Genomic DNA, 17005 nt, shown 5'->3' with positions numbered 1-17005 from the left:
TTGTTCAAATATAGGGGTAGGGTGAGGTATGGGGTGCAGGACCACTCCAGGAATCACAGCAGTAATACCTTTTCCTGTGATATTATGCTAAGGGTAGGATGACCAATAGGTGGAATCTATTGTTCAAATTAGTACACTTGTGAGCCTGAAAAGGGGGCATTATTAATCAGTAAGCATAAACCAAGACCATCCCACACAGACTAGGATGTAAAGCAACTTGACTAGGGGTCACTTCCCAGGCCAATTCTTTGTTTACTCACGCAGTACCCACCATAAAAAAATGATGAAAATCACAGCTAATGTTACTTAGCACAGTGCCTGGCATTTGAGTAAACAAAGTGTAAACCATCTTACTTTCTCCTCCATCAACTCTATAGAGAGATAGATGTAAGCACTTAAAAATTACAAGGAGGTACTTCCCTGATAGACCAGTAGTTACGACTCTGCACTTCTGCAGGGGGCGTGAGTTCCATTCCTGGTTGAGGAATTAAGATCCCTCATGCTGAGTGGCCAAAAAAAAAATAAATTATAAGGAATGCCTATTACAGCATTCCTGGAGAAGAGATAATCACAGTAATACAGGAAATTGGGACTTAAAGAAGTCTAGGAACTTCTTATTGAGAGGAAATTTTCCTCCAGAACACACAATGGGCCATTAGAACTCATATTGCCTCCAGGCCAAACCCGCCCTCTTTTATTTATCTAACTTTATCCCTCTTCCTAAATTCTGCTCACATTGTGTGACCTATAGGAAGCTTTTCACGACCAAAGCACTTCATGCTCATTGTCCCAGATTTTGAAAGCTGATTAGAGATCAGCATCATTCTACCACTTGTTAATTTTATCACCCAAGGAACAGGTAAGAATTTTCCTTTATTGTGTGTCTAACATCAGTTTCTCAAGCACAAGTCTTTAAACATATCTGTAAGTAGATACGTGTTATATTAATACATTTGGGCTTCCCAGGTAACTCAGTGGGAAAGAATCTTCTAGCCAATGCAAGGAGACATAGTTCCATCCCTGGGTCAGGAAGATCCTCTGGAGTAGGAAATGGCCGTCCACTCCAGTATTCTTCCCTGGGAAATCCCATGGACAAAGGAGCCTGGAGGGCTATAGCCCATGGGGGTCACAAAGAGTCGGACGTGACTGAGCTCACGCATGCATGCAGATATATACATTTAGGCATCACATATAGATATACACACAGAAAGCCTGGGTAGTTTCTGGTGTTGAAACTAAATGAATTTGTTCCATTTCTATGCTGCTAATGGAAGATGCAGCCCTTACATCCTGGCTGTTGTCTACACTTTAACCCCCATAGTAGAGTTTGTGCCACTCACGCTGCACATACCAGAACGCAGTTTTCATTTTAGTCAGGTTTTTGTTTTGGGATGTCTGTTTGTTAGAACTGGACTCACACATGGATATGGACCTGGCTGAACTCATTTTATGAAAAGACCTAGTGTCATTGCGAGTTATTTTATAACATCTATTTGTAAGTTTAAAAAGCAACTGAATTGCAAAGAAGCAAGATCTACCTAAAATGACCAAATTTAAAACTCAGTTTCAAGCATAAAGTTGAATTTCTCAAGTTAACCTAACCTTGATTTTGTGGCAGTTTGACCAATAAATACTTGGTCCAATACTTGACCAAAAAATACTTAACCAAAACATAAATATTCTCATGAAATTTAGTGAATTATTTAGATATTATCAAATAAGTAAGATACCACCAGAGTTTTCCAAAGATTTATTGAAGCAGAAACAAGTTGGTCAGATACTTGATGGAAAAAAGCAGTTTTAATGGTATTCAAAAATACTTTTTAAAAAGTATTCTAGCACAAGGCGTCTTCAGTAAACTAGATTATGTTGTAAACTTTTTTCTAAATCTTTTACGGGTGTTGGTTCAAGAACTAGGGCTTATTCCTATTCCAAATCTATCTTGCGCTCCTGAAAAAACTGCAGAAAGGCACTTGAAAGCTGTTTCTTTAAGATATGGATTTTTTTTTTTCCTTCTTGCTGGTAGTATTTTGCTGCACGAAGTATGTGCAGTTTTTATTCCAGATCATCGTGATGCTGGGAAGTTTCGTTGATAACCTGTTAAGAAAAATAGAACTCAACTCAAATACAATACTACATACTAATGAAGAAATGATCCCATTAAGCCTGTCAAAGAAAAATCCTAGGATATGGATATCATTTATGGTGAAAATTGGAAGATTACATTGGTTCTTTATGAAAAGGCTCACAGAGTGGGGAGAGAGACATATGTAAGATGCTCTTCACCTATAGGCAAAATATGTATCCAATAGGATGCTATGACTTAAAAATACTATGTGTGTGAAGAATGCCCTAATAATTGTCAGCAGCAAAACTTACAGTTAAAGAATACTAAACTGTATAATAAGTACATTTGATGTGCAAGGGAAGATTACTTGAAGATTACAATACATTTGACCTTGTCTTTCCTGGCACAGAGAGGTAATGAGAAACTACTTAGCCATACGCCATGTCTTTGTATCACACCGTGACAAGGCCTAGGAGTGTCCAGGGAAGGCCCTATGTGCAGGATCAAAACATTCCTAATATTGACATAGTCGATATGAATTCATGACATAGTCTCATGAATCTAGTTTAGGAAATAACGTAAGGAAACAGTACTCCTATTTCAAATTAAGCACCAAAGTAAATCACTAATTTTGGACAAAGGCAGACTATTATCTCACCCTCGCAGCTAGGAGCCAAATAATTAGTTGGATGTGGGTACTGGCTGGAAGAAGTACTATGCTCCTTTTAGGAGACATGACTGAAACTGAAACATCCCAAATTAGCTAGCTGTATCTGACACAGATTTATGGATTTAAAGGCTTATCAATGCTGGCCTAAGATTATTTCTTTTTGATTTAAAGATACCAACCTGTCCATCTCTGGTTTCCACCGTCTTAATCAGAAGTGTCCTTTTTGAGTGAGTGTCAACCAGAGGGAGTGAATCCAGATTGGTTTCTGAATAAAGAAAATAGGTCCAAAATGAGTAAAAATTAAATTTTTAAAAAGAAACAATTTTGTCCAAAAATTATGTTTTTTGTTCATGATTGTTTAAGGCACTATTCCCAAAATAATTCTAAAAGATTATCACCAGTTTTCAAGCCCAGGGGCTAATGTTACTGAGATATCAGGATGGGATGGACTGTTTTAACATTTATTCCATCAGGAGGAAGAAAAATGGAGTTTCAATTTAACTGGAAGTACAGAATATAAAACAGTATTTGTTTGAAAATTATGGCTCTCCTAGAGAATTTTCCCTTTATGGTATTTTTCAATTTTAAAAATGAGTGTTTTATAAGCAGAATGGCTACAAGCTGCTAAAATGTTTCATAGGGAATTCCCAATGGTTAGGACTCCATGCTTCCACTGCAGGAGGCCCAAGTTCAATCCCTGGTCGGGGAACTAAGATCCTACATTCCACAGAGATTAGTCAACTAAATAAATAAATGAATAAAAATTTTCATAATGGATAATCAAATGCTTACCCCTCAGGTTCAGGGAAGAAAAGTTTGGAAGAGGCAGAGAAATCCTATAAAAAGAAAAACAGTCACATTTTTCATAAACAATGAGAAACAAATTTATACAGTTATTTTCATCAATTAAGAAAATTTATGCTTATAATTCATTGGTGACGGATTAGCTTTAGAAGAATTAACCCATGATTGGTCCCATTAGTACATTTAAATATTTTACTCCAAGCGTTTCCTACAAGGGACTGGAAGTACTGTAGCATGACTACTGGTTTTCACAGAATCAACTGCAGGTTCAGACCCCAGTTTAGGTGATTAACTAGAACAAGGAACTCAGTCTCTCTGAATTGAAGATTTCTCATCTGTAAAAAGTGGTCAGGAGCTACCTTGAAGTTCTGAATATGAAATGAATGGTGCGTGTACCAGCCCAGGGCAGCTGGAATTCACTCACAGGAGCCCTGTTCCCTACCTGCTCTCCTCTCCTTCCAGCAGCTTCCTGTAGGTGGCGATCTCGATGTCGAGCGCCATCTTGACATTCAGCAGGTCTTGGTATTCGCGCAGGTGACGAGCCATCTCTTCCTTCATGTTCTGAATCTCATCCTGCAGGCGGCCAATAGTGTCTTGGTAGTTAGCAGCTTCCACAGAGAAGTTCTCTTCCATTTCACGCATCTGGCGTTCCAGAGACTCGTTCTGCAGGAAAGATGAGAAAGGTGGCTGGTGTTATTTCCCAGAAACAAACAAAAACAGCTATTCCCCCAACCTCAGCGGTAAAGAATCCGCTTGCCAATGCAGGAGACTCAGGTTCGATCCCTGGGTTGGGAAGATCCTGTGGCAAAGGACATGGCAACCCAATCCAGTGTTCTTGCTTGGGAAAGGCCAAACGGAGTCACCATGAGTTGAAAACAACTGAGTGACTGAACAACAACAATCCCAACCATTCCAAACTATCTGCAATCATTTCCCCTCGTAGCAAATGGGAAAAACTCCAACTTTTGGTGGAAAATAATGTACCAGGTTCCTTCCTAGTGGAAACAATAATATAGGTAAATTAAAACCTTGGGATCTCCAAGTTCTTTTTGAATGAATCTGAACTAATTATTTTCTTGGGATTAAAATGCCAATTTTTCTCCCTTTGAACAAAGTTTTCTTCCAAGAGCACCCTCAGATTGGCCACCTGAATGGCTACAAGCTGGTGATCTGGCTTCTGTTCAGGAAGTACGATACTCACAGTCCCTTTGAGCGCATCCACCTCGCAGGTAAGAGTCTGCACCTGCCGGCGGTACTCATTTGACTCCTGCTTGGCCTGGCGCAGGGCATCATTGTTGCGGTTAGCAGCTTCAGAAAGGTCAGCAAACTGTCAGGGAGGAAGCAGAAACCCGGGTCAGCCACGGGCCTCATCCACAAATCCTCCAAGATTCTACGTGGCTTGGATAAATGAGAAAGCTTAAAGATGGTGAACAAAGAAATAAGTAAATAAGGTATGATGCCAATCAAATTTTACACTCAAAGTTCCAAACTCAACATCTTCCAGGATATGTTTAAATTTGTTTTGATAACCAGAGAAAATGAGGTGGAAGGCGGATGTTGAGATTTTCAAGCATAAATTCACTCTGCTGCCCTCATTTGCAGAGGGTGGAGGTCAAGAGCATAGTTTGGGGGTTACCTGGAAGTAGGGTGACAGATGGCAGTGGGAAACGATGGGGGAATGTGCAAAGCACAGCAAGACATAAAACTTGAACAAGAAGAAAAGCCAGCTAAACTAGGGAGCTAAAAGGTACTTAGGAACCACAGACAGGTACAGCAAACAGAATGGTTTCCATTTGTTCTGGCCACACTATCTTGTTTGTACCTTGGACTTGTACCATTCCTCAGCCTCCTGAAGGTTCTTGGCGGCCACGCTCTCATACTGCTGACGGACATCACGCAGGGCAGCCGTGAGGTCAGGCTTGGAAACATCCATATCGATTTGGACATGCTGTTCTTGAATCTGGGCCTGAAGCTCCTGGATTTCCTGAGGAAAGAAAGATACAAGGTCAGCTGTGCCAAGTACGGGAGCAGCTTCACCCACAATTGTTCACAGACAGTGACTCTTCTTACCTCATCATGCAGTTTCTTCAAAAAGGCAATCTCTTCTTGCAAGGATTCCACTTTACGCTCCAGGTCAAGACGTGCCAAAGAGGCATTGTCAACATCCTTTTGAAAAGAAAAAAAAAAAAACAGGACATGGAGGAAGATGCTATGAAGTCTGTGGCTTATCCTATTTATTCATTTTAAATGAACCAAACTTAGCCTCTTTACTATGAAAAGGGCATTGACAAATTTTATAACCTTTAAATAAGTTTGTAAATCACCCAGGGCTCCAATATACTGTTTTCTTCTCTTCATTAACCAACTTGAATTGTGATCCATTGAGTTGTACTCAAGGTGACCAATAAATATTTAAAAATAAATAACTGTATGCCAGCATGGCAGGCTGCAATCAATCATTACTGAGTTCATAGTTATCAGTGAAGTTTTCATTACTTTTTTAAATCTAGAAAATCAGTGTCACAGGATTTTAAAATTTTTTGAGGCAGGGGTAACATGGAATAATATTGATAGAATAACAGGAGCTGATCAGATTTCACACCTCCATGTGTACATGAGAACACAGAACAGAAATTTGTGCTCCTGAAGTTTCAGCACATAATACCTAAGCTCTCTTTTTGTCTCCTCAAATCTTCTGAAATTTTTTCTCAGGATCCCGAGCAATTTATCTGACATTCAAGTTACAAGCCTAGATCTTTACTACAATTCAAGATGTACACTGGCAAATATGTAGTTCAGCTAAATAAAGAAAAAGAAGTGTAACCCTGAACTGTATTTGCTTTGCTTTCTCTGGTAGATTTTTCTCCTGAAAGTCACCTATCTCATCCCACAAGGGTGTGTCCACATCTTTTTCACTTAGTACTATGTCAATTCAGTTCTTTAGCCTGTTTAAGAATGACTAATCAACATGCACATACTATATGTAAAATTTTTATTGCTCTGGTCTCCTATGTTTTCACCATGTGTAAACTGGTGGAAAGATTTTATTTCCCCTCAGGGAATGTCTTGAGGATTTTTATACCTCTTATCTTGTAAGCCAACTTCCCTAGCATCTCAGCTGGTAAAGAGTCTGCCTGCAGTGCGGGAGACCTGAGTTCGATCCCTGGGTTGGGAAGATCCCCTGGAGATGGGAAAGCTACCCACTCCAGTATTCTGGCCTGGAGAATTCCATGGACTGTCAGACACGACTGAGCGATTTTCACTTCACATATCTTGTAAGCAGTTATATTTGGAGTTCAGGTTAGTCTTAAAATGTAGACCTGTTTCTATCACCTTCATGGAAAAGTAAATGAGAAAGGGGTGATAATAAAATGATCAGTCTTGGGAAAAAATCATTTTTGCTTGTTGTTAATCACTGCAAAAGATAATTTACTATTCTCAATTTTCAAAAGTTCTATGTGTTATTATACTTCTTTGAAAAGAATATGAGTGGTTTTATTTAATCCCTAAATAGGAGGAACAATTTATACTAATATTATTTTATATGAAGCTACTACCGGGGAAGAAAACATTACAGACATGATGATCAGAAATGCTCAATGACTGAAATAAACCACACATTTCTGTGTTTAATTTGATAAATGCATTTCTGCTTCAAAATGTATTCTAGACTATCTGCCTGAGGGAGCTTTTAGAGCCAGTCCCAGTGAGTATTCAGGAGAAAAAAACTGCTGGCAACTAGTCTTCTAAAGTTGGGATCCAACTTTAAGTTAAAAATCCTTAAAGGCCATCTATCTTTGGAGCAAGAAAACCATTTTTCTTAAAATCCTATCCTTCATTTTTAGGTTTATTCTTTATGGAGAAAATGCTAAAGAATACAAGGATTCAAAAAAGGAAGGCCTTTCCAAATGTGAGGTAGGACTTCAGCTTTAAGAACTTTTCACATCACATACTTCGAGTCTGGGCCAGATATTAGATAACGGGATGTTAGCAAATACTTGTGTCCAATTAGAACAGTGCTTGCATCATTACATATTCAATAAGAATGTAGCCTGTTGCAAAGCGTCTCCAGGAATACAAAGACTCCTATTCTTTCTGACCAGAGCCACCACACTTGCCAGAATGTCTGTATCTACATTCCATAGTGAAGCCCATAGAAACCATTAATACCTTTCAGCCAAGGGGACAGATGGCTCCTTTTCATCCTTATTAGATCACAAATTAGTTGTGCATAGCAATACTCTGTCTAACCTTGGGGCCACAATAGAACTTGCCGGCAAGAAAAGAAAATTTCTGGCTGAAGTTCAGTTACACTAAGTTTCCGATCCTCCCATCCATTTCACATCTAAAACTACAGGGCAGAATTGTGCTTTTTGTGGCCTTATAAAAGGTAGTCAACTTTGGCAAAACCGCAACCTAAATCAAACTGTAACTTTTCAAAATCAAAATATCAACGTGTTGCAAACACGAAACGGAAAAAAAAATCATTTCTTGGGAAAAGAATCTTGAAACAAATTTAAAAATGTTTAAAGACCATGTCCTACGGAACGGTTTAATCATTCAAGGGCTTTTATCCAGAACTGCGGTCTCTCTGCCACTAGGGGGCTTGGCGCGCAGACGTGAAGTTTTGTATGATTCAGACTTGGGTTAAGGAACTTTTAGAATTGCCCATGGGTTGGCTGGGCGGGTGGCGTCCGGTGGCTTCGAGTAGGAACGGAATCTACCAACCTGTCTGAAAGACTGCAGAGTGCTCTCGGCTTCCTCTCTCTGAAGCATCTCCTCCTGCAACCTGCAACAGTTTCAGATTAACCACAGGGGAACCGGGAAACCGCCAGGGGCGGGGCGACCACACCCAAACACCCAGTCGTAGCGCAGAGACCCAAGAGTTGCTGCGCCACCTCCGCGCTCAACCAGCGACCGCGGCTTAGACCTGCTGTCCTAGGCAAGTTTTAGCGGGACCTTGGCCTCTGCGTGGAAAAGCAATCACTGCCGCCACCCCGACCTGCGAGACGCCCGCCACCACCCCACCGCGGAGGAGACTCTACAATCCCTTTGTCTCGCTCCCTCCAAGGCCCGTTGGCTGGCAGCCCGCCAGAGGGGGCCAGGAAACTTTTCTCAAAGTTTGGGGAAACCGCGTTCATCCTTTTCTAGGGCTTTAGCAGCAGCAGCAGAGTACACAGTGGTAGTTTTAAAAAGTCTGCAACTTGAAACGTGCGGTCTTGGGCAATAAGTAGGGGTAGAGGGAAAATGCTAACTTGAAAGATCTGGTTCAGGGCGGGGCCCGTACCGCTTAAGCCACAACCCTGCTCCCTCGCTGTCCCCCCGGCAGCCGCCGCCCGGGCCACATCCCCAAGGGCGTGGCAGCTCCGGTATCCACTTCATCCCTCCCTCAGCCCCGCGTGGGCGCCTCCTTACTTCTCCCGGAGCCTCATGATGTCTTCGGCCAGGTTGTCGCGCTCCACCTCGACGCGGGCTTTGTCGTTGGTGAGCTGGTCCACCTGCCGGCGCAGCTCTCGCATCTCCTCCTCGTAGAGGTCCCCCAGGCGCGACTTGCCCTGGCCCTTGAGCTGCTCGAGCTCAGCCAGCAGGATCTTGTTCTGCTGCTCCAGGAAGCGCACCTTGTCGATGTAGTTGGCGAAGCGGTCATTGAGCTCCTGCAGCTCCACCTTCTCGTTGGTGCGGGTGTTCTTGAACTCAGTGTTGATGGCGTCGGCCAACGAGAAGTCCACCGAGTCCTGCAGCAGCCGCACGCCTGGCACGCCGCTCCGCAGGCGCACGGCCGAGGAGCGCGTGGCGTACACGCCACCCGGGGACGAGGTGTAGAGGGTGCGGCTGGTGGTGGGGCGCAGCGCGCTGCCCAGGCTGTAGGTGCGGGTGGACGTGGTCACGTAGCTCCGGGTGGAGCTCGGCCGGCTCGCGGTGCCGGGGCCGCCGAACATCCTGCGGTAGGAGGACGAGGACACGGACCTGGTGGACATGGCTGCAGAGGGTGGTGGTGGACTGGGCGACTGCGGTAGCACGGACTGGCTCCGGAAGGAGAGGCGAGCGCGAGGGCGCGGTGGGTGTGGGCAGAGGGAGCGCTGCTGCGTCTCTGGCGCGGGGACACCGGAGCGAGAGTGGCAGAGGACAGGACCCCGCGCGGGGCGCAGTTTTTATAACCGCGTTAGGTAAGAGGGTTCCCTCCCACTGCCATCTCGGCGACGGAGTGCGCCAGCCAATGGGGAAGGCTGGGCGGGGGGTTGGGGCGGGGGCGCCCCGGAGCCGTCCTCCTCCCCCATCTTCCCCAACGGGGACTGAGCACAGTCCCGTTACTTCTTAGCTGGGCTGGGACTTTCAGGGGCTTTCCTGATGGTGGCCCGAGCTCTGCTCACCTCTGGGTGCTGATAAAGGAGGGGTCGCGCAGTGGTGGAGGGGGAACCCGCCAGGACTGGACCAGAGGGGTCCCGGGCTCCGCGCCAAAGAGATGTAGGAGGAGGCGCGCGGGTGGGAGGGGCGCGCCGCAACTCGGTTGCACTTTACTGGGAGAGAGTGAGTGCCGAGCCCCGCGGGCCAAGGAGCAGGAGGAGGGGGAGTGCAGGATCCCGCAGAACTGGAGGCGTGGAGAAAGAAACAAAGAGGGCCTGAGATTGGAGCGCGAGGTGGGGGCGCGCACAGCTCTGGACTCAGGGCTCGGGCCCCGCACAGGAGTGTGTGCACAGCCTGCTTCGAAAGGGGATCCGATGCGGACCCCGTCTCTCTTAGTCCTCTTGTCTTGGGAATTACTGTTCAGGGACCTAACGGGCTGGGTCCCCTTTGGACGGTGCGCGCTTCGAGGCGGCGGCTGAGGAAGGCCCGGGGGAGAAGGGTGGGGTCGCTGAGTCACTACACCCGGCTGTCCCGCCGAGGGCTCGTAGCGGTACAGGGAAACCGTTAGACGGGATTGACTCCAGCCTCCCCGGGCCCGCGCGCACTGTTTGTTCGAAGTTTTACACAACTTCGAGCTGGGCCTCAGCTTTCTCGTGAGCAGTTCGCCTGCGTGAAGACTAGCGCGCCCCTGAGTTCTTAAGAACTCGCCAAAGCCAGATTTTGCTCCGATGTACAGGCTTCTCTGTAGAAAGAAACTTCTGCACACATACTGTAAGCGCCGAACGCGGGTCTTGGGCATCACAAATGCACTCCGGGGAAGTTCTTGCCAAGTTCCCCCTCACTCTTCTCTCTGGTCTCCTCTCGGCTCTCCCCCTCCCCCCATAAAACCACACCCGGCTTTTAACAGGATCTGGAAGTTTGGGGTGAAGGAGGAAGCTCTGCGTCCGCAGCTGCACAATCAAATTGATCTCTGGTTTTTCTGCTGTTGCGGAAGTCATTCAAGGTATAAACCTGCATTAATTATAAGAATGAATTAGGTGATTCTTTAAATGTTTAATTTGATGAATGAAAGGCAGTTAGTTGATTAGATGATTAGTTAGAAAGGCAGTTAGTTAGCCTCAGATGATAGAATGTTTGCAGGAACTGGATTTATGTGTTCATTTTTTGTTTAGTGATGATGCACCCTGCAGGATTCTGGTGTCTTGTCGGGGAAAAGTCACTGGTCCGTTGGTCGATTTTCCAGAAGAATTCCTGCAGTTGGACTTAAAGTGAGAGAAACAAAATTGAGTACCGGGCAAAATGATTTGGTGTAGGGTGCCAAGGGAGTGCTCAGACTCCTAACACCAAAACCTTTCTAGATAAATCCCTCAACTAGGTTTTTGTTGCAATGTTCGTAGCACGAAGAACATAATGGTTACCCGCAAAGAGAGACAAAGAAAATCCAAGACAGTCTTTTAGTGATACCTACAGCAATTTAAAATTCAGAGGTTTTTTGTTTGTTTATATTTACAAGACTGAAGGAGTATTGAAAGGATTAACCCCCAAACCACTGTTAAAAGCATCTTGATTCTGTAGTGAATGGGGGGGGTAGGGTAGGAAGAGGTAAATCCTTTCCTCTGATTTTTGTTTGTTTATTTGTTCTGAAAGGGGAGTACTGAAGGTTACCTGGCATTTAAGAAAAATAGTTTAGAACCAAATGAAGGGTTTATTTCTGTACAAGCCTCTTTTAGGCAATATTTTGTTTACCACATTTCAGTTCTGTCAAATCGAGCTGACAAGATTGAGCAGCAGAAGCCCTGGTGGTACCGCTCCCCTGTTGAGGACATCCTTAACTCTCTCCTTCTCTGGAAGGCTGCGGGTCCCTCCTGAGCATTCCTGGGGCATGGCGCCCTGACAGACCCGCTCAGGCTCTGTGTTACCCTCTTACTCTCTGAGAGTCCTTTATTCAAGCCACTGCTCAACAAATGTCACCATTGTGAGTTTGCATGGAACCTTAGGATGAGAAAAAAGCCATCTCCCTCTGGGGGAAGGGAGGGTGAATCTTACTCCCTCCTAAAATGCTGATCCCAGGGCAATGCGCTGGTGCTGTCAGAGGACGCTTGCTGTCTGACTCACTACGGAAAATGAGGGCAAGGCCCTGGTGCGGTGTGGCAGGGTGCCCTGTTGGTGACCACAGCAAATTCCTCAGGCCTATGGTGGCTTCCTCTGGGGTGGCCGCTGGCCCTCCTCATCATCTCAGGGGCATCCCTTCTCCTTTCTAACCTGTCCCCTATCTGTATTCTCAGGATTGTGATATGTTCACTTGCTGTCTTGAGTAGACTGGGTGACTTAAGCAACAAACATTTATTGCTTCCAGCTCTGGAAGCAGAAAGTCCAAGATCAAGGTGCCAGCCAATTTGGTGTGTGATGAGAGTCTGCTTGCTGGTTTGCAGATGACCTCCTTGTTTTGTCCTCCCTTGGCAGAAAGAGTGCAGGTTGTGGTCTCTTCCTTTCTTATAAAGGACACTAATCCCACCTTAGGGGCCCCACCCTTGTGACCTCATCTAAACCTAATTACCTTCCTAAGGCCCCAACTCCAAATATCCACACACTGGCGATTAGGACTACAATATATAAATTGTAGGGGCCAAAAACACTCAATCCATAGTACTTGCCATACAGCACGTGTACACACACACACACAGATATACAGGATCCAATATGTCCTTCTCATTAGAAATTGCCATAGCTTGGGGTGGACTGTAGAGTGTAGAAAACTGAAGGTTACTGAAACACTTCTACTCAATTCATGCAGAATGCATGAGACTTTGGAAAAATTTTATTTCATTCTGAGGTAAATTATATACCACCCAGGATAGTGCCTCAACCAAGGGAGGATGGTCATCCATGGAAGGAGTCTATCTTTCTGAACTAATATCCTTGAACATGGTAACTAATCCTGCTCTATCTGCACCCCTGTGTTCTTAGTACCTTTTGGAAGTAAACAGTGCACAGATATCACTTTCTTGGTTTTCATATTTATTTTTTGATTGCTGTGAAAATCTATCTCCAGAGTATTTTTGAATGCTGGACTCTGAAGCATCTTCAAACACTGCGTGCTGCAAGTTGTCTGTAAATAAGGACACAGTGGACCAGTTTGTAGGCCAGGCATAAACATGACCAAATCTAAAGTACTCAACAGTGATTTTGGAATTTGCAAGCTGTGGTGATGTCAGTTGAATTGGGCAATTTGAGCTGACAGACCAGCCAGCCATGTGGAGAGGAGCTTAGTGGCCTGTGGAGGCTTTAGGAGAGCTGGGTGGCAGGAGGTCGTGCCAAAAGAGACCAGCTTCTAGCTGGAGCGCCTGGACGGAATGTCAGCAATGAGAAGATGTCTAATGTGACAGGGTGAAACCATGGCAAAATCTAAAGGGTGTGGTATTAAAGATAATAATAATACTCAGTAATGTTAGTGCTTTAGTTTTTGTGTCTATGGGATGACAGGAAACTTGAATTCGTTTAATTTAACTGAATGCTCTTCTAGCATACTGCAGGATATAGTAGATGGTCCATTTTAAAGACTAGGCAACTAAGAAGCAAGCCAAAAATCTGCCCATGGTGATATAACTAGCAGTGGAGGCAGGAAAGGGGCAAGCATTTTCTTTTAATTTTTATTGGAGTATAGTCACTTTAAATGTTGTGATAGTTTCTACTGTACAGCAAAGTGAATCAGCTGTTGTTGTTCAGTCACTAAGTTGTGTCCAAATCTTTGCCACCCCATGGACTGTAGCACAGCCAGGCTCCTCTGTCCTCCACTATCTCCCGGAGTTTGCTCAAATTCATGTCCATTGAGTCAGCGATGCTATCTAACCATCTCATGCTCTGGCGACCCCTTCTCCTTTTGCCTCCAATCTCTCTAAGCATCAGGGTCTTTTCCAATGAGTCAGCTCCTTGCATCAGGTGACCAAAGTACTGGAGCTTCACCTTCAGCAACAGTCCATCCGATGAATATTCAGGGTTGATTTCCTTTAGGATTGATTGATTTGATCTCCTTGCCATCCAAGGTACCTTCAAAAGTTTTCTCCAGCACCACACTTTTAAAGCATCAATTCTTTGGTGCTCAGGCTTCTTTATGGTCCAAGTCTCACATCTGTACATGACTACTGGAAAAACCGTAGCTTTGACCATATGAACTTTGTATCAACTATACATATACACATACCCCCTCTTTTTTGGAATTCCTTCCCATTTAGGTCATCACCAAATACTGAATAGAGTTCCTGTGCTATACAGTAGGTCCCCATTAGTTATCTGTTTTATGTATAGGGTTGATAGTGTATATGTGTCATTCCCAATTACCCTTTCTTCCCATCTTCTTTACCCCCTTGGTAGCCATACATTTGTTCTCTACATCTGTGTGTCTATTTCTGCTTTGTAAATAAGATTGCCTATACCAGAGAAGGCAATGGCACCCCACTCCAGTACTCTTGCCTGGAAAATCCCATGGACTGAGGAGCCTGGTGGGCTGCAGTCCATGGGGTCCCTAAGAGTTGGACAGGACTGAGCAACTTCACTTTCACTTTTCACTTTCATGCATTGGAGAAGGAAATGGCAACCCACTCCAGTGTTCTTGCCTGGAGAATCCCAGGGACGGGGGAGCCTGGTGGGCTGCCGTCTATGGGGTCGCACAGAGTCAGACGTGACTTAGCAGCAGCAGCATACCCGTTTTAGGGGCAAGCATTTGAATTGAGCCCTTTCTGACTCCAAGTGCACTTTTCTCATTGGCTTGATGACATTTTGCTTGCTATTAACTAATTTAATTCACAAAAATTATTTAGGGGCGTACTGTGTTTCAGGAGCTGTAGGAATAGGATAACTACCAGGTTATGTTGTGAAGGAGCAGCTTCCTAAAGGAATTTGACAGATCCTTAGAATATCATGTTTTACATTATTCAAATGATGAAACAGTGGTTCATAATACATAAGAAGGGAGTTTGGTTTTCACTTGGCTCTAAATTTTTACCTCGAGAGTGAAATATTTTCACCTAGATTTCTTTCTGTCTCTTCAAAGACATCATTTTCAAAGTTAGACTTAACTCATCCCACACTCTAAACCCCATGAACTACTACAGCTTCCCCTTCGAACTTCCCTCTCTATATAAGGCAACACAGCGAGCTAACAAGACTGGAAACTTTCATCCATCCCACTTCCTTACCCTTGGATGGCTCAGATCCCATGGGTGTCCTGTCCACTGCTTTCTGCACCCTCTCCTCTCTTACATCACTGTGACTCATGTCCAAGCCATCATATATCTCATCCCTGCAATACGGCAATTGGCTTCCCTTCTTCCAGGCTCTGCTTAATCCCACCAATGTGTCTGACTTTGAACCAAAACCTCTTTTTCTTAATAACTGCATGCTTAAGACTCCCTAAAGCTGCAAAGTGAATGATTCATTCCCTTGTTAGAAGGTAAACTCCATGACAGTAGAGACTTTTCTCTCTTTTGTTCACTATCTTATCTCCAGTGCCTACAGAGAAGCCTGGCACATTTATTGAATGTATGAATTAATGCATGAGTAGTTCATAGAGGAAAGGAGGAAGCGGGAGAGAAGAAGAAGGAAGGAAGGGTGGGAGGGAGGGAGAAAGAAAAGGGAGAAACAGAAGGCTAATACTAGTGCTGGTCTTTTTACACATGACCTCCTCTCATCTTTCCAGGGTATTATGATCCACAGCTTTCATTAACACACTCAGAACACATGTGTCGAATGTTTACCATGTTCCAGGCATCCTACTAGACAGTGGAGAATGTGGACAAGGCAGGTATAATCCATGTGCTCTTCGACGTAGAGCTGGATCCACGTATGCATGTGTGTCGTACAGAGAGACAATACTTAAGGAACAAATCAAACAATTACAGTTTGTAATAAATATAATGAAAGAAACATTTTTTTTTTCTTCAGAGGAGGTTGAGGCTCATCGTTTGACAGTGGCCTTTGAAAGCCAGGCTAAGTATGCCCATTCATCCTTACCTGCCACTGCTCCCCACCAGACAGTAATTTCAATGAGACCCTAAGCTCCTCTCTGTTCCATGAATACAGCTCATTTCCCCCTACCCTCACATCTTTTCTTATATTCCATTCATCAGACATAGGTACTTGTTTTTTTCACTGCTTGCAATGTTTCTTAATATATTCAGTAAGTTAAGAAACTTTTCATGCCTCTGGGGAGCTCATAGCCTTGAGAAAAAGTCAGGAACCACATGAAAGAGCTATATTATTAATACATAGCAGAGTGTGCTCAGTGAGTGCTCTGATGGAGGTATGAATAAAATGCTGAAGGGTTTATATGGAGACATGGTCACATCTATTTGGGTAAGATCAGAAACTGTATTCAGAAAAGATGACGTTTGAGGAGTGAGTGTGATTTCTACAGCTTATCACAGAGGATGCAATGCTGATGAAAACTCATAAGCAAAAACTGTACAAGTGTCCAGGTTCTGGGGACATGCAGGTAATAGTAAGAATCCCTCTCTGGCTGATTATGGAGCAGTTGTAAGGGAGAAAGGGAATGGAAAGCTGATATGGAACCATGTGTTGGAGGACTAAATGCCAAGGAAAGGAGTTTACAATTAATGTGGTGGGTAGTGGGATTTCATTGCAACTTTTGATGAGGAGAAAGACATGCTTGTGGCTGTGTTTTAAGAGGATTTTTCTGGCATATTGTGGAAGATGAAATGGGAAGAGCAGTCTGAAAGCTGTTTGCAATAGATTGTGTGAATGGTAAAAGCCTGATCTTGAGGGGGGTACAGTGATGAAGAAGGAGGGTGATTGTTAGACACTGAAGTTAGGAAGAGGGCAAGCAAGTCGAGGGCTCTGAGCTTTCTGGACTGATTAACTAAGAGCTGCTGCTGCTGCTACTAAGTCGCTTCAGTCGTGTCTGGCTCTGTGCGACCGCATAGACGTCAGCCAACCAGGCTCCCCTGTCCCTGGGATTCTCCAGGCAAGAACACTGGAGTGGGTTGCCATTTCCTTCTCCAGTGCAAGAAAGTGAAAAGTGAAAGTGAAGTTGCTCAGTCATGTCTGACTCTTTGCGACCTCATGGGCTGCAGCCTACCAGGCTCCTCTGTCCATGGGATTTT

The 17005-nt window shown here is 44.4% G+C and overlaps 2 protein-coding genes across 3 annotated transcripts in view; one reads left to right on the top strand and one right to left on the bottom strand.

The window, feature by feature from the left end:
- Positions 1-1735: 1735 nt before the first annotated feature.
- VIM (vimentin) lies at positions 1736-9657 on the bottom strand. Its single transcript, XM_019973110.2, has 9 exons — positions 8958-9657; positions 8271-8331; positions 5613-5708; positions 5365-5526; positions 4744-4869; positions 3985-4205; positions 3531-3574; positions 2918-3003; positions 1736-2097 (listed from the first exon to the last, which is right to left on the bottom strand). The coding sequence occupies exons 1-9, from the start codon at positions 9518-9520 to the stop codon at positions 2056-2058; spliced, it is 1401 nt and encodes a 466-aa protein (XP_019828669.1). The 5' UTR covers positions 9521-9657; the 3' UTR covers positions 1736-2055.
- A 1211-nt stretch (positions 9658-10868) lies between these two features.
- TRDMT1 (tRNA aspartic acid methyltransferase 1) overlaps positions 10869-17005 on the top strand; it is a 90937-nt gene continuing 84800 nt past the window's right edge. Inside the window, exon 1 of one of the 2 annotated variants that reach the window (XM_070800882.1) lies at positions 10869-10890. The gene's annotated coding sequence lies outside the window, so the exon portion shown is untranslated. Of the gene's footprint in view, positions 10891-11081; positions 11156-17005 lie in introns of those variants that run through there. The other variant, XM_070800881.1, reaches the window with a different exon arrangement.

Source organism: Bos indicus, chromosome 13, assembly GCF_029378745.1.
Source record: "Bos indicus isolate NIAB-ARS_2022 breed Sahiwal x Tharparkar chromosome 13, NIAB-ARS_B.indTharparkar_mat_pri_1.0, whole genome shotgun sequence".
NCBI classification, from domain to species: Eukaryota; Metazoa; Chordata; class Mammalia; order Artiodactyla; family Bovidae; genus Bos; species Bos indicus.
Note: the sequence above shows the minus strand (reverse complement) of the source record. Positions and strands in the feature narration are given on the sequence as shown.

Excerpts from the sequence above, each read along its gene's own strand:
- VIM (XM_019973110.2), bottom strand. The coding sequence starts at position 9,520 with ATGTCCACCAGGTCCGTGTCCTCGTCCTCCTACCGCAGGATGTTCGGC. Across the intron at positions 5,709-8,270 it reads CTCTGCAGTCTTTCAGACAG|GATGTTGACAATGCCTCTTT; the intron begins GTTGGTAGATTC and ends TCTTTTCAAAAG. Across the intron at positions 3,004-3,530 it reads TTCTTCCCTGAACCTGAGGG|AAACCAATCTGGATTCACTC; the intron begins GTAAGCATTTGA and ends TTCTTTATTCAG.